At 42.4% G+C, this 21580-nt stretch overlaps 1 protein-coding gene across 6 annotated transcripts in view; it reads right to left on the reverse strand.

The window, feature by feature from the left end:
• Window positions 1-2250: 2250 nt before the first annotated feature.
• Window positions 2251-21580, reverse strand: part of LOC148060308 (zinc finger MYM-type protein 4-like) — a 28036-nt gene continuing 8706 nt past the window's right edge. For 3 of the 6 annotated variants that reach the window (XM_087780022.1, XM_087780023.1, XM_087780025.1), the window contains 21 exons: window positions 20519-20778; window positions 20316-20446; window positions 20009-20252; window positions 19672-19884; window positions 19447-19597; window positions 19248-19369; window positions 18582-18914; window positions 18374-18524; window positions 17419-17594; window positions 17164-17341; window positions 16971-17084; window positions 16826-16878; window positions 16615-16753; window positions 11276-11397; window positions 11100-11205; window positions 9934-10107; window positions 9784-9863; window positions 9607-9727; window positions 9393-9544; window positions 9212-9326; window positions 4463-6175 (listed from right to left, as the gene is read on the reverse strand). In XM_087780022.1, coding sequence (XP_087636148.1) covers window positions 4794-6175; window positions 9212-9326; window positions 9393-9544; window positions 9607-9727; window positions 9784-9863; window positions 9934-10107; window positions 11100-11205; window positions 11276-11397; window positions 16615-16753; window positions 16826-16878; window positions 16971-17084; window positions 17164-17341; window positions 17419-17594; window positions 18374-18524; window positions 18582-18914; window positions 19248-19369; window positions 19447-19597; window positions 19672-19884; window positions 20009-20252; window positions 20316-20446; window positions 20519-20778 — 4517 coding nt within the window. In that variant the 3' untranslated portion in view covers window positions 4463-4793. Of the gene's footprint in view, window positions 2923-3906; window positions 3973-4036; window positions 4119-4187; window positions 4431-4462; window positions 6176-9211; window positions 9327-9392; window positions 9545-9606; window positions 9728-9783; window positions 9864-9933; window positions 10108-11099; window positions 11206-11275; window positions 11398-16614; window positions 16754-16825; window positions 16879-16970; window positions 17085-17163; window positions 17342-17418; window positions 17595-18373; window positions 18525-18581; window positions 18915-19247; window positions 19370-19446; window positions 19598-19671; window positions 19885-20008; window positions 20253-20315; window positions 20447-20518; window positions 20779-21580 lie in introns of those variants that run through there. The other 3 variants (XM_087780027.1, XM_087780024.1, XM_087780026.1) reach the window with 3 other exon arrangements.

The following is a 21580-nucleotide window of genomic DNA, read 5'->3' on the forward strand; positions in this document are numbered from 1 at the left end:
AAATCAAATGGAATTTCGGGGCGACTCCAAAGGAAGGACTGAATAACCACCATCAGATGAGAAGGTGGAGACCCGACGAAGGTTCCGAGACACACTATAAGATTACACGTAAAGAGACCATTAGTGACCTGAGGTGGAGAAACATGCGTCCAACTCTAGCAGGAAACCATCTAGCTCTTAGATTCCAGGGCCTACAAGACTTTACTCAGAACTCGGGGGGTCGCTTTGACCCCAAGCCAACCTTAAATGAGAACTTCCCGATGAAGCCAGTCGATACCGAGGTGAAACACTCCAGGTCGAACCATATGAGGTCACAAAGAAGTCCACCAAACATGAGACACACTTTAGACTATGAATTGACCGTCCAGCGAAGTCGTCACGAGGCATCAAAGCAGATTCTGACGGCCCGGAAGAAGCTCGCGGATTTGAAACAGCGCCAGGAGGAAATGGAAGAGGAGGCCAAGAGCGCTTTCAGTACCATCGCGATGTTTCAAGACTTTGGTAAAAAAGCTCTGGAAAAAAACAAGATGTTCAAAAGAATGAGTCGAGACTTTGCGAGACTGGAGAGCGAAAGACAAAAGGGTCTTTTATCGGGAGGAGGAAGTACCGGCGAAGGTAACTTGCGAACGTCGTTACGGGAACAGACGCTCGTCGTTACGCAGGACCACGAATTTCTCTCACATCGGAGAGAAGAACCGATCAGGAAGTCAGTGAAAACAATACCCAGCAAGACAATCAAAGCGAATCGTGTCCTTCCCAGAATAGACGATTTAGATCCTGAACCAAAAGAGCAAAAAGAAACCCAACGCACGTTAGCTAACCAACCGGGAGAACCAAAGACTTCCGTAGAAGAGCTCCCTAAACCAGAGGGAGTTAGCGTTATAGGAGGAACATCTTTGGTGCCTCACAGTCACCAAAAAGAGTTGAAGCCAAAAAGGCTTCAAACTAAACCCTCAAGAGATCATCTAAGAGAAAGCCACACTCTCACAGAAGACAAATCTCCAGACATCCTAACACCGAACACCAGGTTCCCGCCGGCCAAGCCGCCGAGGACTTTCCAACATTGTCGAGAAAGAAAAGCAGAAGGTCCGGGAAATGCCTCAAACACGTCAAACTCTTCGGAAAGTGCAGACGAGAGTTCGTTTAACAAAATCGGGAATCTGTCTTTACTCGGAACCGGCGCACAGAAAAAGAAGAAGAAGAAGAAGAAGAAGAAGAAGTCCAGAGTTCTCAGGTTCTTTGACAGAGTTGGCGGAGCTTTGACCCGACGGTTCAAGAAGAACTGAAAAACTAGAGGAAAGAATCGTTGAAACATCAACTAGTGAGAGGATAATGAACGAAGGAATGAATGAATGAACGAAGGAATGAACGAAGGAATGAATGAATGAATGAATGAATGAATGAACGAAGGAATGAACGAAGGAATGAATGAATGAATGAATGAACGAAGGAATGAATGAAGGAATGAATGAATGAATGAACGAATGAATGAATGAATGAATGAACGAAGGAATGAACGAAGGAATGAATGAATGAATGAATGAACGAATAAATGAATGAACGAAGGAATGAATGAATGAATGAATGAATGAATGAATGAATGAACGAATGAACGAATGAATGAATGAATGAATGAATGAACGAAGGAATGAACGAAGGAATGAATGAATGAATGAATGTTCTCTACTACGACCATGTCTTCTAGTCAAGGTCAAGTGACAGAAGTCGTGAGCGTTAAGTGCATATTTTCGTGATCTTGAATTCAACAAAATCATCTGGACTATATGTCTATGTGCAGGGAGACTGGAGTCTATCCCAGTATCATAGGGCGAGAGGCAGGGGACACCCTGGACAGGATGCCAGTCTGTCATAGGACACACAAAGACAGACAACCAGTCACACACACACTCATACCTATGGACCAGTTCCCCAAGTTCTCAATCAACCTCTGTATGTTTTTGGACTGTGGGAGGAAACTGGAGTGCCCGGAGTAAACCCACGCAACACAGAGAGAACATAAAAACTCCACACAGAAAGGTCGCCTGGGCCTGGAATTGAACCCGCAACCTTCTTGCTGTGAGGCGTCATCTAAATCCTAAAACTCAAATAACTCTAGGTGACATCACATCAATGGTCCACATGATGGCGCTAATGAGCTCATTCGCAAACAGGTAATTGAGAAACAAAACAAATAAATAAGAGATTCCACAAAATAAGATTTTTTTAAGAATCATTTATAGAAACATTTCTTTGATAGTTTAAACTTCACTCCTTGTATGTTCTTAATAGTTTTTATTTATATGTTTTTGGACACTTATGGACACCGTAGACGTTTGTATAAAGTCCCACATTGACTTTAATAATGACTCTCATAGCAAATATGTTTTAATACACGTTGACAACCTCACATCATTAAACACACTTTGTTTCTACAATAGTAGTAAATGAGCGACGGTTCATGATAACAATGAAGGCAACGTCGGCCTAAACAATAAAAACACTTTCTTTTAAAAACAGCTTCTACGTGGAATGTGTAGACACTGAAGTTCTTACGTTCGTCTTGTTCAAGTATCTTGTGCGGTCGAGTCGGACGAGTGCGCCGGCGTTTAGTTCCAGATCTGCAAGTCGGACTCGCGCCGTAATAAAAAAAACGGCCTCGCAGATTCGCACAATGTCTTTGTCGCGGGTCGAGATGATTCTGTGGGATCGCCGTTCCGGCTCTCCCCTCACGTCCAGCAGGGGTCGCTAGTCAGGCAGCAGATGGAATGATGTTGATGTACTATCACCTAAAGGGTGTCCTAAGTGTAGGGCGGCCGTCGCCCCGCGGCGTGTTGCTGGACGACCTCGTCCACCGCCAGGATGCGCGACAGCATGCTCTGTAGTGTGGCGCTCTCTAGTGGCTGAGACGAGTACCAGTGTGGACTGTGAAGATAGAAGTGAAATCGAGTTATCAAGGCTTAAAATGAACTCTTTTGAGATCTCAAATTTCGTATTTTTATTTCAACCAGAAAAGGTGTTCCTCAGGGGTCGACCCTTGGGCCTTTGCTTAACGTTACCAATTAACATTTTGCCAAAAGACACATTTTGTTTTAACTGGTAATAATTACGACTCAGATTTACCTCAGTTAAGTATTAAATTATTTAAGATTGTGAGGATTAAAAAACTGAAAGAAAAGCATCATTAAAATATTTTAAACAGTTAAAGAAATATATCTTGTGCCCTCAAAAAACTTGGTGCTATTGGTCGTCATTTGACTGGGTAGGATTTGTTGTTTGCAAAATTCTTAAAAAAAAAATAATAATAATAATAAAACTTTATTGAATAAGTTACGTAACATTACATTACATTTTTAATTTAAAAAAATGTTTAATTAACTTATTTTTTTTAGTCAAAGTTCACTTCTTTTATCCCCAAAGTACTTTACTTGTCTTATAATTTATTCTTATTTAGAGAATTCACTTCTTAGGTCTAGAGAGTTTCCCCTTTTTATACCCAAAGTTTGTTTTTTTTTATCTTGGGAGTTTTATTTTATTTCTCAGAGTTTACTTTTTTATTTTAAGAGTTAAATTTTGATGTAGAGAGTTAACAATATCACTATCTAACTGGTCAAAAGTAGCTCCATCAGTTAAAGATGTGTTTATTATAAAAGCACTTGAATAAGTCTCATTCGTAGCCAACTTTATTTGTCGTGCGAAGGAGACAGTAAGTAAGTAAGTAAGTAAGTAAGTAATTTTTATTTATATAGAGCTTTTCCAGACCAGGGTCACAAAGCGCTTAAACAATCAAAACAATATTCAATAAAGTACATACTTTAAAGGTCAAGATAAAACTGATAACACAACAGGAGTTCCAGAAAATCAAGGAAAAGCCTGAACAAATAAAAACGTCCTTCGAAACAAACCGACCTGTGCGTCACGTTCTTCTCCGGCTGCAGGTAAAACAAACCAGGTCTTCTCTTCGCCGACTCCGGACTTGTGAGGAAGAGCAAACGTTATGTTTCAGATGAAGATGAAGAGTGAATGAAAACCATCTCACCATCGCGAGAGGTAGAACTCGTACAGTCTGACGGGACAGTGTCGCGGGTCGGTGACGTTCTCCAGCAGCTCCTGTTTCAAGTCTGGGGAAAAAAAAAAAAATGTCAGAAAGAGAACCTCTCGCACGACCTCGAACTCCCGTCAACGCTCACCTGCGTCACTTAAACCTCCCGGTTGATACTCCAGGTACTGGTCTTTGCCGCCGTGCGGGCTCACCCTGGACCGGCTGGAGAGGTCCGAGAAACACAGGGTCCGGTGCTGCTCCGGCGAGCTGAGGCCGAAGCCCTTGACGCAGAAGAACAGAACCGTGTTGAGCAGCACGATGGGCGAGTACGAGCCCAGCTGCTTGCACTCCCACAGGTAGGACTCGTGCACCCGCGAGGAAACAACGCTCCCTAGAGGACACAAGGTGCAACAACAACAAAAAAGGCATTTCTAATAATATATAAGTTTGCTTTTTTTTGTACCATATTTTCCACACTATAAGGCGCACCTTCAATAAAAAAGCCTATTTTAGAAATGTTTTCATAAATAGGGCGCACTGGACTATAAGGCGCATAGAATAGAAGATACTGCAGTTAAAACGTTTGGCTGCGGTTGCGTTATGCATCCACTAGATGGAGCTGTGCTGAAGGGAACGTCAACAAAACAGTCAGATAAAAGTCAAACTTTATTAAACGTTCGCACAACTCCATTCACTCCCATGGTAGAAAAGAAAAGAAACACAGTCTGATTCAAATGTCAGTCAACATTGTGTATCACGTAAAGTTCTCTTCTTCAGTGGAGTCCGAATCCACGAACCCCTCGAACTCTTCTTCTTCTGTGTCCGAATTGAAGTGTCGGGCGAGTACGGCGTCCAACATGCCCGCCTCCCTCTCGTCGCCGTCCGAGTCGGTGTCGCTGCTGTTGCCCGGCGGCTCGGCGATCACTCCCGCCTTCGTGAACGCTCGCACCACGGTCTGGACCGACACGTCGGCCCAGGCGTCCACGATCCATCGGCAGATGGTGGCCCGGGTCGCCCGGCGCCGTCTCCCCGTCGCGCCTTCGCCGTCCGCCATCCACCGCTTCCACGCCGCTCGCAGTCTGGCTTTGAACGCCCTGTTGACGCCCATGTCCAGCCGCTGCAGCTCTTTAGTCAACCCGCCCGGGACGATGGCGAGCTCCGAGTTCGTTTCCTCCACTTGTTTTCTGACGGCATCGGTGAGGTGGGCGCGCATGGAGTCGTAGATCAACAGGGACGGACCCGCGGGTCTCTTCACGTAAACTTCCCTCAGCCACTCGCTCATCCCTTCCTCGTCCATCCATCCCTTCGGGTTCGCTTTGACGACGACGCCTTCGGGGAAGTCTTCTCCCGGCAGGGTCTTCCTCTTGAAAATAACCATGGGCGGAAGTTTCCGCCCGTCGGCCTGGCAGGCGAGGACTACGGTGAAGGACGACTTCTCGCTCCCCGTGGGGTCGACGGACGCCGTACTGGTCCCCGCCTCCTCCTCGTCCACGGGGACGTCGAAGGCGAGCGGGACCTCGTCCATGTTGGTGATGTTCTCCGGCCGGATCTTCTTCTCGGCGATCGTCTTCTGGCAGCGTTCGCGGAAAGCGAGCAGCTTTTCTCGGCCGCCTTCCTGCCGCGAGGCGGAGGTCGGCGTGCGGATGGAGAGATTACGTCTCTTCATAAAACGAAAGCACCAGGAGGGACCGCCTCGGAACTCGGGGATGTCCAAGTCCCGCGCGAGCTCTGTGGCCTTCGTTCGGATAGTGACCGTGGAGACGCTTCCACCTGCCGCCCTCTGCTCGACGACCCACCGCTCCAGTCCGTCCTCCAACTGCGGCCATCGCGCTTTGTTCCCTCGGAAACTCTGCTTGGTCTTCTTCGCTCGGCGCAGGTCGTCCTCCTGCTTCCTCCACTTCCGCACCATCGACTCGTTGACGTAGAATTCTCTCGCCGCCGCTCTGTTCCCGTATTCTACCGCGTGACTGACGGCCTTGAGCTTGAACCCCGCGTCGTAGGCGTGTCTCTTGAAAGGTTCCGTTTCGGGGTCTTTATCTGAGGCCTGGGGGGCGCAACGCGGCGGGGATTGCGGGGCGTCCGGCGCCGTCGGGCGGTCCTGTGTGGTCTGTCCGTCCCCGTCCCCCGAAAAAATACCTCGGGGACACACAAAAGAGATTGTCGGCAAAAAAAAGTGTACGTTGGTGCGCACGTGCGCCAGCGGGTGGCGCTGCAGTTCATTCATCCGTGTCGACGCCACAAAGAAGTGGGAACAGGAAATGCTCTGAGTCTAGTCGAGGAACGGTTTTTTTCACCCGTTGAACGAAAGATAAAATATGACACGAATATGAAGCGTTTTTCGGCCCTTGGTCTTCTTGTTGTGGAAGAAAGACGTCGCAGAAAAAAAACGCGTTAAGTGGATGAAGTCCTGGATCTCACAGCAACAGCTCCGTATATGTGTCGAGCAAGATAAAGGGAAACAATCGTGATGATCTAGAATGATCATTAAAGTCATGTCGACAATATTGTGCATCATTAGTAGCACAACATGACCATGAATCAGGTGATAATGTACAAATGTGGAGATGAAGGTGAGTCACAGGAAAGGTTGCATGTGAATAGGACGACAATTCAAGACATACTGTACACAACACAGGGACCCGTGTACAAGCAGTATAGATCAACCAATGAACCAATTGATCCATATATAAGGCGCTCTGGATTATAAGGCGCACAAGTCGTTTTTGAGAAAATTAAAGGCTTTTAAGTGCGCCTTATAGTGCGGTAAATACGGTAGTTATGTACACGGTTTTGCTTGGTGTTAAAATGATGGACAACAACTAGTAAATTGAAACAAAATAAAAGCACAATTACTAGGGGTGTGTATTGTCAAGAATCTGTTGATGAGATTTGATCACTATACATGGGTCATGACGATATATCGTGAAACTGTAGTAACAAGGATATATTTGTAGTATTGTCGAGTACTTGACTCTGGTGTCGCAGAATTTACAGACCACATGACTCTTGACGAAGTCGTAACTACTTTCATTTGTTTTCAAACCAAAATATGTCCAAACATCAGCTTTAAAAGCTGCTGGAGTCTATTGTATCCTCTCGTCCTCAGTCATCACCATGATTTCATTGTCTCTTTACCTGCGACGTAATGACTCCTGCCATGTATCAGGTGGAACGGCGTGAATATATGCCAGATTATCATGAATTTTATAACACTTTATTTTATTTTATACACCTTTATTGAAATATTAACCGTATACCAACTTCGATAAAAAAATAAAATAAATTATTATTGAAAAGCCAAAAAAGTATAAATATATATATTTTTGTAATAAAAAAAAACTTTGAATATTGACAAGGTATCGTGAAACAAATATTGAAGTGTATCAATAGTTTCCAACTCCACTAGTATTTATAACCTGATATTATAAACATCAGCTGTAAATGTACCTTTTTTAGATAAATATGAGTCAAAACATAGGTTCTTAGAAAAATATCGATATATCGATATTTTTATTTGCGATAATGTACCGATATATACAATCGCACTGTATCGATTTAAATATATATATATATATATTTATACATTTTTAACTTTTGTTATAACACTTTATTTTAATTCAAAGTTATTTTATGGTTTATATTTCAATAGTGTGTTTATAAAAGACAATTTTTTGTTTTATTTTACATTTAACACTCAAATATTCACAGCGTTTATTCATTTGTGTGCTGCAACTAAACCTTCCGGCCACTAGTTGGCAACATTCGTCATTTCCTCCGTATCAAAGTAACCACAAAACTGGTGAAATGGCAGCAATGATTGAAATAGAAAGGAAACACCAGCAGCTTTTAAAGCTGATGTTTGGACATATTTTGGTTTGAAAACAAATGAAAGCAGTTACAACTGAGGACGAGAGGATACAGTGACTCCAGCAGCTTTTAAAGCTGATGTTTGGACATATTTTGGTTTGAAAACAAATTAAAGCAGTTACAACTGAGGACGAGAGGATACAGTGACTCCAGCAGATTTTAAAGCTGATGTTTGGACATATTTTGGTTTCAAAACAAATGAAAGCAGTTACAACTGAGGACGAGAGGATACAGTGACTCCAGCAGCTTTTAAAGCTGATGTTTGGACATATTTTGGTTTCAAAACAAATGAAAGCAGTTACAACTGAGGACGAGAGGATACAGTGACTCCAGCAGCTTTTAAAGCTGATGTTTGGACATATTTTGGTTTGAAAACAAATGAAAGCAGTTACAACTGAGGACGAGAGGATACAGTGACTCCAGCAGCTTTTAAAGCTGATGTTTGGACATATTTTGGTTTGAAAACAAATGAAAGCAGTTACAACTGAGGACGAGAGGATACAGTGACTCCAGCAGCTTTTAAAGCTGATGTTTGGACATATTTTGGTTTCAAAACAAATGAAAGCAGTTACAACTGAGGACGAGAGGATACAGTGACTCCAGCAGCTTTTAAAGCTGATGTTTGGACATATTTTGGTTTGAAAACAAATGAAAGCAGTTACAACTGAGGACGAGAGGATACAGTGACTCCAGCAGCTTTTAAAGCTGATGTTTGGACATATTTTGGTTTGAAAACAAATGAAAGCAGTTACAACTGAGGACGAGAGGATACAGTGACTCCAGCAGCTTTTAAAGCTGATGTTTGGACATATTTTGGTTTGAAAACAAATGAAAGCAGTTACAACTGAGGACGAGAGGATGCAGTGACTCCAGCAGCTTTTAAAGCTGATGTTTGGACATATTTTGGTTTCAAAACAAATGAAAGCAGTTACAACTGAGGATTAGAGGATACAGTGACTTTAGCAGCTTTTAAAGCTGATGTTTGGACACATTTTGGTTTTTAAAACAGAGTTTAAAACACTAAACACTGACAGATACTGCATATAACATGTTGATCCAGGTTGTTTTCAGATGTTAACGCACTTTATTGTTAGTATAAGTTTACATTTTTGTTAATATTTTGAGAAACACTTTCCTACAAACACTTTCATATTTGATTAGAGAAAGTATTTGCTCTTTTATTTGCCAGAAAAAGTATCTTTAAAAGAAACAATTTATCCTTGTTACTACAGTAATATATCGTATCGCCAGATTCTTCTCGATACACGTGCCTTCCATGGGACCAGGATGAAGTTCTGCTCCTACCTCGGGTCAGCGGCGTCGTCCTCCACGTCTGCAACATCCCGCTGAGCTCGGTGGAGAAGCGACCGTAGAGTTCGTCCGTGAAGATGTTCTCCATGCGACCGTTGGCGAACAGATGCTGATCACGCAGGTGGAGAAGAGGAATAAACCACGTGACTCGACCAGAGAAGATGAAGTCCTTTACCTGCTGGATCCCCAGACAAAGGTACAGAACACTGTCGGGGGCGTAGGTCTCTCCGTTGGGCCGCCGGGCTTCTTTGATGAAGTGTGTCAGGGCGACGCTGAGCTGCGAGGAGTCGCACTGCAGGAGGTCTTCGTTGGCGATCCACGACTCGGCTGGGAAGAGAGAAAAACGCGTCACCGGCCGAACCGAGGAGGATGTTTTCATGGGAACTCACAGTCCGTTTTGACGCGCTGCCGGACCCAGCAGACCCAGGCCTTGACCCCGTACTGCGGGTTCAGCGTGGGACTCGCCGAGGGCGGCACGGCGCCGCGATCCAGGACACCTTTCTTACGACTCTGCAGGAGCGGCAATTAGGTTCTGCTCCGAGGCTCGTTCAAGTCGGAATCATTACCCGTTTCCTGGAGTACGACCCGTCTCCTCCACTCCTCGCCCTCTTCGCCCCTCTCTGTCTGGACCTCGGGGTCACAGAAGCTGCGTGAACCGTAAAAACCAGAATCAGTGATCCGGAGTTCTCGAGCGCACTTTGAACTTTGTCTCTCACCGGACGGGAAGTCTAACTCCAGATCCATCACTGGGGAAGAAGGTTGCGGGAGGTCGTCTGTGGAGGTGGGTTCTGACGGTTCTGACGGTTCCACGATCGGCTCAGTTTTTACCTCTGATGGCGTTTCAATTTTGACAAGAGTGACCCCTTCTGGTTGACTGTCGCCACTACAGCCTGTAAAAAAAATACAAAGAGTTTATTTTAAAATATCCTTATATACCACAAGATGAGTTTCACCTTTTAAAAGAATTGTTTTGCAATAAATTGGCTTTTCTTAAATAAATAAAAAACGTGGTTCCCAAAGTGGCCCATGTATATATATATAAACCATAAATATTTAAACCATAAAATAACCCTGATGTAAATAATTTGAAAGCCAAATGAAAATACATCAATAAATAAACATTAGAACTACTTGTTTTTTTAACTAAATCGATGCAGTGCTGTTGAATATCAATACAGTATCTTAAATAAAATAGAAATAAAGTGGTTCCCAAAGGGGTCCGAGTGCCCATGGGGGGGTAAAAATGTATTAAGCAGAACTATATATATTTTTTTTTATTTGAAAGACAAAAACAAATGAACAATAAAATCCCTTAAACACTTTTATTTTGTACATTGATACAGGGTTTTTATATATATATAATAATATATTGATAAAATATTGAATAAATATTAGAAATACAGTGGTTCGCAAAGTGGTTCATGTGCCCATGGGGGGGGGGTATAAATCATAAAATAATAATGTTTTTAAGCAAAAAAAATAAATCAACAATAAAATACACTTTAAATAATTAAAAAAAAAGTATTAAAATAAATGTATACGGTGGTGTTGAATATTCAATTAAAATATTATAATATAATATAAATATAATGGTTCCAAAAGCATGAGGCCAGGAGGGGGTAAACAATAAAATACATTTAAAAAAAAAAAAATACTAAAGGGATTCACGTCATTAAGCAAAGACCAAAATATCCCTTAAAATTTAGACTCATAATTGAAACCGAAATAAAGTCTAACAAACTAAAATGTGTCCCAAGCATGGGAGGAAACGTTAAGCTCATTATTCATCATGAATCAGATCTTTTTATTACATGGTAAGGAGGGGTCATGGCCATAATGTGTGGAAACTGACTTGCTTGTTGGAGTGAGTGTGTAAGTTTACCTGCAGCGGGGGGGCTGGATGAACTAGGATCCGTGACTGGATCCATCTGAGCCGAAGCATCACAAGAATCCCTCATCTGCGGTCGGATCATAACAGGCACCGGAACCTTTAAGAAAAGTTCACTATTAATACATTTTTTTAAGTTACATTTGACAGTCAAGACCTGGCGAACATACCGGCACAGGAATGGTCATCGGGAAGGGCATGCACTCCGAGTACATCGGCATAGGCACTGGGATAAAGACCGGCACTGGGATTGGAACCATCACCATCTTCACCTTCACACCTGGAGAATCCTCTGAGGAATCACAGAAGCAAAAGATTCTGGTTCATTTTCAAGTCGGTGTTTGTAAAGATACACAAGTTAAAACCATTAGTGCTGGTTTAAATTGATATTGCAACCTGTGGCTTTAACTGACCTCCAATGTTTGACTTGTTTTCCCAAACATCCCATGTTTATTGAACATATAAACTACATTAAATGTATCCATTATTCCCAACATCATATAGGCTTGTTCTCTGCTTGTGTCACAGTGTTACATATACCATTAAATATCAAATCTATTGGTTCTGTTTTTCTATTGCATCAGTAGCAACAATTATGAAAAGGAACATTCTAGGTTTAAATCCTGTTGAGGTAACAACAATATCTTTAGTATGAACTTAAGATTCAGAGTAAATGGCATTAGATTAAAGCGCTAAATGGAATGTAGGCAGAAAATTAAGTTAAATTATTATTAAGGATGTATATTTATATTTCTCCTGTGGAATTTGTCTAAAAGTACAAATTGTTAAGTTTTAGTTTCAGGAAGTACTGTTCGTTCTGAGGTACTGAATTTATACTAGAAGAATTGAATTTTTTCACAACAAAATGTAGCGCGAAAGATGAAATGCTTGAAAGTATTTAATTAGCATTTGAAGTAAAAACGTGTGGAAACAGTTGAAAGGATGCATAAAGAAAGACTGATGGGAAAATGTTGAAATAAACTGAAAAAGGTTGAGAAAACAAAAGAAGAATTTGTAGTAGAAGTGGCAGAATCCGTAGAACTAGAAGTAGTAGTAGAGGGAGAAGAAAAAGTAGTAGAATTAGTAGTAGACGTAGTAGTTATTACTAGAAGTAGAATAAGTAGTAGGTTATAAGTAGCAGCGGAAATAGCAGTAGAAGTAGAATAAGTAGTAAAAGTAGTAGAGTTCTTAGTAGAAGTAGTGGAATTAGAATAAGTAGTAGAAGTTGCAGTCATTAGTAGAAGAAGAATAAGTAGTAGAAGTAGTATAAGAATTAGTAGTATCAGGAGAAATAGTGGGAGTGAAAGAAGTAGAAGTAGATTAAGTAGTGGAAGTAGTAGAAGAATTTATAGTAGAAGTAGAAGTGGGAGTAGAAGAAGTAGAAGTAGTCATACAAGTACAAATAGTAGTAGAATTAATAATAGAAGTAGAAGTGGGAGTAGAAGTAGTAGTAGAAGAAGTTGTACTAGAAGTAGAATAAGTAGTAAAGAAGTAGTAGTAGTATAAGAAGTAGTCGATGTAGAAGTAGAATAAATAGAAGTAGAAGTTGTACTAAAAGTAGAATAAGTAGTAGAATAAGTAGTAAAATAGTAGTAGTAAGTAGACGAAACTGTTTTGAAAGTAGAATGAAGTTTCTATGTGTGAGTAGATCAAAGAACCTGAAGGTCAAAGTTGAAGGAGTTGAAACATGAGTTGAAGATTTTAATCATTCAAGTGAATGAGGGAAAAAAGGATAGAAAAAGAGGAATAGAAGAAAGAGTTGAACAGATACAAGAAAGCTAGAAAATAGCCCGCATTTTGGGAATGAGACGAGTTGATGAAAGTTCTAATGGTTAAAAATCGGATACAATTTGTAGAAGAATATCGAGTATAAAGTTTCGGTCAGAAGAGAAGAAGTGTATCTTCAGCATTCAAAACATAACTCGATTAAATGAGGATAAACAACCTCCAGGCATATTAAAGTAAATTGGGATACTTTCTAAAAACCATGTTGGTAAATCATTAAACCAATTTCAGTATTGAGCAAAAAAAAATTGTTATAATACAAAAAGCATCGTTAATCCTGCCCAAAAAAATCAAGTGTGGCGCCCCCTATTGGTAGCATCACAGATGCATTTACGCGCGAGGAACGTTGTCTGGAGAAGATGAAAATGAAACACATGAGCACAACTGTCATTAAATACATTTATTGGTAATATTTTGGTAGAGTTGTGAAAAAAAACAAAAACATTTTAAATAACAGTAAGATCACAATACCAACAAACTTGTGAGAGAAGAGCACTTCATAAGGTCAACTCGATAACTTAGGTAGGCGGAGGTAAAGCAAAGTCTGCTCCGACGATCTCGAGCCCTTCGAGCAAATTAAGAGACTGTTGTACGACAAAAGTATTCTCAGCTCGTCGTCCATGTGTTTTCAAGTAACTCCCAAAACACTGAGTGTGGAAGGCAGTTGTTCAAACTGGTATCAAAACAAATGTGGATGACATTTTCAATGACCGTATTAGTCCCAGCTCTCCAGGGTAAGCTCTTGAGATTTCCAGACTTACAAACTTAACATGTATATAAGCAACCGTTCAAACATCCCAACTGAAGATAAGAGCAGGAAGTAGCTTCAGTTGTGAAATGTAGACAAGAACAAAAAACACTTGAACAAAACTCAGACGAGACTCTTGTTTTGAGCTGGAGTCGTTCCATCCTGGGAGGTCTTCCTCAGCAGATCCCGGAGCTGCAGAGAGAAACACTTGGGTGACAAACTTGGTCCTCTTAGACAAGTTTATTAACTGTTAGATGTTGTCAACGTGGCAATTAAATTAATTAAAGGATGTTCTCATTGCATGAAGTCATGGTTTTAGAATTAAAAAGATGGGACAACGCTCAGGTATTGACGAAGGCAAAAATGCAGTTATTTTGGATTTTAAATTTTAAAAAACTCAACTCTTCTGACATGTTTCAAATGTTGAAGTCTTCCTCTCTCCGTTTTTCAACTTATTACTTTATAAAGTTCTCCCCGTCAGAAATCCCAGCAAACGAGAGGTTACAAGAGCGGAGTCCATTATGTCGTAATAATGGCTTCACTCCTCCTCTAGCCGGCTGTAATCACACCCCGCTTTGTTTATACAACGAGTCCCTTGGAGGGATTTATAACGCGTGATGACAAACCTTGATGTTTGACCAATAGCAACAGAGTGGGTTTGGTTGCGGTAAACAAGATTTTATCTCCAGAAAATAATATGCACTTCAGCCACTGAAAACACTTGGATTTTCTCATGCTAAAATCTTTTACCCTAACCACACCCACTTTGCTGTGATTGGTCAAGCATCATGCTTTGTTAGCGCAGCATCATCAATCCAGGAAGTCTCCGCCTCCATGGGACTTGTTGTATAAACAAAGACTTCAACATTTGAAACATGCGAGCGAGTCGGTAGAGTTGAAGTTACACATTAGTTGCCCTTGAAGAGTCTGAAACTAACAAAATTATCCGATTATTAACGTTCAATTAGTCACTGTCAATAATATATTGAAAATAATATGAATAATCGTCATCAACGACAACATAATTGGATCAAGTTCAACCGTGATTCTAAATATGACATAGTTACGAGTGTTTAGTCACAGAACAGTTTCCAGGTGTGGACTCACCTCACGCCTCCAGCTCGGCGGCTGTTTTGTAGATGAGTCTGGTGTGGTAGAGTTCGAAACAAGGCACGGGACAGAGGCCGGGCTCCCCGGAACAGGTCTTGCAGTAAAAAGAAGTCCGGCTCTCTATTGGCTCAGAATCCCCTCCTTCCTTCCGACTACCCTCCGTCTCCTCCGTCCTCTGCCTCTTCCTCTCCACCTCCTTCTCGTCCTCCTCGGCGCTCTTTCTCTTGAGGTGCGAGCAGACCCTGCAGCTGGACTCCGCCTCCTTCTTGCCCAGAAAATGGCGGCCGGTCAAGCGCGAGGGCAGGCCGGCGAGCGCCTGAGGTTTGTGCGTGGAGGGAGGGGAAGTGGACGTCTCGGCAGGCGGCGGCGGCGGCGGCTCCGGTTGTAACGGTCTATCTTGCAAGGCTGGTGCAATTATTCAAACATCTTGTCGTGAGCAACAAACGGACCAACGATCGGTTGATAAAAAAAGTGGTGAGTTGATGAAACTAAACTAGTGGAACCAACTTTTAAATCCTACTTTTCAAATGAAATTATCTAGTGGGATTTCTTCCAGATTCTTTACTAGATTGGCAGCAGCTTGAAATCTCATCAAAGGTATAAGAAAGCACAATATTTCCCAATAAACACACACAAAATGTGAAGTTTTTTAGATTAGTGGGGGCAGTGGTGCAGAGGCTGGGGTGATGAAAGTCAGTAGAAGCGAGGGATGTATGAGGAAGAGAGGGAGGCAGAAGGGAAAGTGACAGTGCAGTTAAGTATTTGGGCGTCAATCAAATACAGTTCATGTGTCAAACTCAAAAATGTGTCATACTATGTGGGTTCGATAAAAAGTTGATCCAAGTTCATGTTAAAATAGTGAACTATATGCTTAAGATAAGATAAGGTAGAGATATTATTTACGCCAACACTTATACCAGTGGGAGTAAAAAGATGGGAGTTGTTTGCTGGATGAACACATAGTGAATCGATATGATTGAGACTCAGAGAATTAAAAGACAATATCAAAAACAATCCTGTGAAAGACAGTTTGGTAAAAAAAAAAAAGAGATTTCTGCCTCTTGTGTGATTGAGTTTGACACCCGTGATCTTGAGTGTAGGGAGAAGAAGAGGGTGCAGGTAGGGTGGAACAGGAGACCTGTCATTAGGTTTGGTCTAGTTTGAGTGGTGCTCAACTGACGGGTTGAGACCCAAAAGAGGGTCGCAAATATGTTTGAAGAGGGCCTGGCCTTTATTCCGCCAGCTTAGACAACTTCAGACTAAAATACAGAAAAGGACGGCCCAATAATAGCAGCATCAGACGTGTAGAGTCCTCATATTTACCGCAAATAATTGTGACCTGAAAACAGCTTCGTCCACCAATTAAGCTTAAGAATCCCGACCCTGACACATCGCACTGCAGGTTTCTAACTTTCTTTACCGCGTTTGTAACAATATTTTGCATTATATTAAAACCTAGTTTTCTCCTTCAATATATTTAAAGAAACAAAGTTGTCGTTTTTTTATATTTTGTCTCTCAACTTCTCATTAGATGGAGGTGTCGGATCCTGAAGCCGGACCAGGTAAGGACGACTGGTGCAGGGATTTGGGGGGGAACAGGCTTAGAAGGGGGCAAGGGTAGTGGGGTTGCCATAGCGATTTGGGAAGATTAAGAATTATCTATCGGAACAAACTTTTGCAAAAATATCTGCACACTGCAGTATTTTTTACATGTGTTTGTTAATTAAAGCAGAATAAAAAAAAAAGAGTTTCAGCATCAAAGATGCTACCATTCATTCAATACAGATAAAAGTCACCAACAAGGACCAATATTAAATCGTCCACTCATGTCTAACTATTAATAGAGAAACTGTCGTTTGTTTTTACCTGGAGAATCTGTGGAAGTTGAGGCGAACTGGCACATGCTCTCCTGGTCCAAGGTGAAAGGTCGACAGAGGACTGACTTGTTCTTCATTTGTCGTCGGCGAGGCGCAGGCAGGCGCATGGCGTCAGTCTGAGTACTGGCCTGGAAATCAAAAAACACATTTTATACAATTGCTGTCACAAGACCCGAGACGAAAACCTAGTCCGGACTTACATGGTCGTGGTTCTTTACTTTAGAAGTGGAAGTACTGAAGGCAGTGGTGGAACCTGCAAGAGGAGAACATGAGCTTTACTGCCCTGGAAGACATGAGATGATGATTGACAGCTAGACGAAGTGAAGGGAAAAAACGTCAACTCACCAGTTAAAGCGGCACCGGTGGAGGCGCTGGGCTGCGTGGCGGAGCCGTTAGCCAGAGACACCACGTCTGCGATGACGGGGTTCATCTTGGGAGAGTCGTTGGGTTGAGTTGGTGCTGATTGGAGAACAAAATAAATAAATAAATAATTCAAATTTCAAGACAGGGTGAACGGCATAAAAAAACAAGTCTTTACCGTGTGGATTCTGTGGCGTCGTTCCCGTCCCGTTACTGGTGCCGTGGTGGCTTTTCTCAAAGTACATGTTGCAGTAGTGCAGCAGGCAAGTGATGTTGCAGAAGTTACGGACCGAACCCAAACACTGGAGCTTCTCCGACTGATATCCTTGTTTCCTGCAGCTGTCGCACCGACCCATCTGAGGGAGGAGAGAAGGTGGATGGACAACTGTCAGATCCAGTGGACACACATTAGCACCAAAGTCTCATTTCTTACCCCATAGTAGAGCACAGTGAACTGGGACATGCAGTGTGGTCTACAGAACTCCTCCATCTTGCCTCCGTAGTGGCTGTGCAGCATCTTCTGGCTGAAGGAGGAGCAATAGCTACAGGAACGCCACACATGATCGCTGCTACCGGACGTCTGCCCGCTTCTGTAGAGCACTTTACAGTCTGAAAACAGAAACGTATCAAGTAGCAAGTCAGGACTTTTGAGGTGTCAAAAAAATACATCCGTGTGGGATGCCAGGTGTACTATATCTCTGCCCAATCAGGCTTCTTTTGGATGGAAAATAGCTTTATGGCATCTTATACTTACTTACTTGCATAATGGAGCTTAGTTTTTCAATTTGTTTTATTCTGTAAGGTTGGTTTTATGTCGTGTTTGGACAAGATCTGGGTATCATTTCCTAAATGTATTAGATTTTAATTCATAAAGGTGGTAAATTGAATAATGAAAATGGATTAACTGTGTTACAATGTAATTGTATACAACCGATAGAGAGAGAACACATTCATACATTCATAGAACCCTTGTTACTAACTGTAACCCACCTGGTTTTATGTGCATAAAACCTAAATATAAAAATGATCTTGAGTCTTAAAGTTAACACAACAATATTATTGTAACAATAATACATTCAAATACAACTCTGGTCAAGTGCTGTGACATTGTTCAAACTTGGTGACAGAGAGATTTACCTAGATTAGACAGTCATTGAGATCTGGCAACACTTATCTGAAACCACAACCTCAATGAACTTCTCTATTCCAGCTCTGACATTTAAAAACCTAACTTAAAGACTCGTGGTTTCTACCATTTTATACAGAAACCCAGGCAGAGTTTTATAAGTATCTACTACAGTTTTAAAAAAAGATCAAACCATAAGTCATAATATATTCATTTTCAAAGAGGTCTTAATTTAAAAAAAAAGATGAATTTATAAACTCACTTTCACTGCAAAAGAAGATGTCTTGCTGGTTGTAGTTCATCACCTCGTGAAGAATCTTCTCATCTCTACAAGTATCACATGTGGCCACGACGTTCTTCTGTCTCTTGTACAGCTCGCAGCAAGTCGACGAGCAGAAGACCGAGATTCGACTCTGCGGAGATAAACCATCAGATTCAGGACTTACAGTGACGGGATCTTAGTTACTGACCTTGTAACTGAGCAGCAGAGGTTTAGTGTAAAGTCGCTTGCTACAGTGATGGCAGGTCACTTTGGAGGGGTCGCCGTGCTCCGTCTGGTTAGGGGGCGAATTGGCTTGGCCCAGCCCGGGCACCGAGGGGGACGACATGGCGGGATAGGGCGACACCAACGGAGGCACTGAGGAATTGACGTGTTGGTGTCCGGGGTACGAGACTGAAGACTGAAGGTCTTGAGCGAAAGAAGGGACCGATGTGGCTCCGGAAGCCGGCGCTGGTTTGGGGGGTTCCTTGTTGCCAGATTCTTTTGGAGACAAGATTCCGTTGGCCACGTCCGTCCCAAATTTCTGTAATGAATACATCAGGAATACAGTTGTTTTATCAGTCTCTTAAATTGCAGATTAAAATGTAGGTCAATCTGCTGGGGAGGAAAAAATGGTGGATTGGAACAGCAATGTATAATAATAATAATAAAAAAATAAAAAAATAATCACTTGTGTATGGTGTAAATACACTTTCAGTGAAATATCTTGGTTCTGTTCATTTCATTTCTCTTGATCTTCTTATTGAATTTTCTTGTCTCTACATATCTAAAATCAAGACTCTGATTGGTTGGTTCGACCTCTCAATAAACGGCGCCTCTTCATTGACTTTCCTTGTTACTCTTGGCGTTAACGTACCGCTACTCTGAACGTGGAGATGCAGTCGTGGGAGCAGAAGTTACGAATGGTGCCATCTACCATGGCCAGGTGGAACTGCGGCACCGCCGCCACCTTGCACTGGCTGCACGGAAACAACGCTCCTGAGAGAAATGAGCCAGAGAGTTAAAAACATGACTTGAATACGCTCATTAGTTTAAAGCTCATCGGCGTCTCTCACCGGCGAGGGAGTGGTTTGATGGTCGACTTCGTTCCGCGCACACTTGCGAACATAAAAGCTTAACCTTTCCTTTCGAGTCTCGATCGAGGACGGCCGAAGACACCACCACCATTTTCCGGCACTTGGCGCAGTCGATGATCTTCTTCGAGGTCTGTTACGAAAACAAAACGAGGTCACGCTTTTGGTGCCCGGCAGGATTCGTGCAAAAAAAAAAAACACGCTTACCTGTGCGAAGGTGCTGACGCAGGTGAAGCCGCAGAAGTTGACCTGCATGTTCTCGAGGCTCAGCGTTTGGCAGGACGACGAGGAGCTGCTGCAGTAAAGTCCGCAGCAGTCGCACACGTTCAAGGCCAACTGCCGAATTCGGCGCCACGTCACGAAGCAGGCGTCGCTGCAGAGCTTGTGCAGGCGACCTTGGTGGCTGACCTCGTGCTCGATCTGACCAAGCATGAGCGAAATTATGACAAACGCCGTGCAATATGCGGAGTCTAAATAATTGCTTCTATATCTTAGTTATACATCTACACCACTATCCATACAAATACACACTGCATATCCCTACCTTGTTCAAGACTCTGCACACACTACAGCGCTCCTGCGGCCGCTCAGGACGTTTCTCCGGCGGCTTCTCCGGCGGTTTCTCCGGCTTCCTCTCCAGCCGATTCTCCGGGATCCACTTTTCCTGAAGCTTGTCGGACTGCTTGTGCTTGTGTCTGAAGACCGACAGGCAGAACTGGCCACAGAAGTACGAATAGGTGTTCTCCTCGGTGGGAATCGTGATCATGTCCCTCGGCTGTAAAATCTCCCTGTTTTTTGAGAGAGCGATCCGTTACTTCACCGTCTAAAAGTCAGACGGGGAATCTACTCACTTGTTGCATTGGGAGCAGGATCGACAGATTATTTTGTTGGCGGGAGGAAGATGTCCAGTCAGGCACATTGTAGAGCAGAAGAGCTGCGTTGACCCTTTTCTCTGGAACGCTGTTTGACCTTTAAGGAGAACCTAAGAGCCATAAAATGTGAAAAGTTTTCAGTTTTCGCCTTTTTTTTTTAATAAAGTTGATTTAAGCTTTACCTTAGCGCAACCGGAGCAGTGGACACTTCCTGGAATGGGGTGAAGAGGAGGAGGCGGAGGACGTAAAGATGCTACTGATACAATAGCAGGAGAAGTGGAGAGAGACAGAGTGGGCTTCAGGGGGGCGGCCTGCAGAAGGGTTCCACCTCTCGCTGGGAACAGTATGGCAGTTGGAGTGGGAGCAGGGGCCGCGACCAGAGCTGGAGCAAGAACTGGTGCCGGTGCCGGCGGTGGTGCTGGTGCTGGTGCTGGTACTGGTACTGAGGGTGGGAGAGAAAAGAGACTGTTGTTATAAAGTGATACTTGATTTACAACGTAAAGAATTCAGACTTAGAGGAAATACTTCTGCGTACTTGGAGTACTACAACTTTGCCACCACCTTATTTAGTAAAACGTCTATAGTAATTTTTCATAAATATTTATTTTAAGTTTCATTAATGGTTGTTTGTTAAAGGGTCAGTTCGCCCCAAAAATTCACTCATTTTCTACTCACCCTCATGTCCACCAAGGGTTGGGATTCTTTTCAGAGTAATCTGTTCCTTTTTAGAGTTATAGACCAAAATGTATGTTCAATTTAACTAAGAAACTGTCGCCTAATAGACACTCCTCCTCCGAAGAGACACTTCAAAACATCCAAATACCTCCATAATGTTCGTCTATAACGTCCCTCTTGTATCTAAGCCACAACAAGAACTGTTCCAGAAAGTCAGAAGAAGAAGTCAATATTTTATGCTTGTGTGTGGCAGGAGTTTAAAGAACAACAATATACCATAAATAAGGGTAAATGTCGAGAGCGTTTCCAGTTTAGACTGTGTTGGCTCTGGAAGAGATATTCGTTTAGGCGTTTAGTCCATCTTGTACTGAAGCCTTGATAAGAAGAATATTTATGTAAAAAATGTAATTAACTATATTTTAAGCTTGATTGTGGCGTTTAATGAATGTATGCGATATTCTTGTAATAAGAGAAAATCAGCTCTAATTGTCTCCACAGTGTATCAATTAAAAGTCCACAAATCCACAAAGGATTTGTAACACTTTCATTACTCAGCATTATTAACACAA

Source organism: Callionymus lyra, chromosome 18 (assembly GCF_982586985.1).
Source record: "Callionymus lyra chromosome 18, fCalLyr1.hap1.1, whole genome shotgun sequence".
Classification (NCBI taxonomy): domain Eukaryota; kingdom Metazoa; phylum Chordata; class Actinopteri; order Syngnathiformes; family Callionymidae; genus Callionymus; species Callionymus lyra.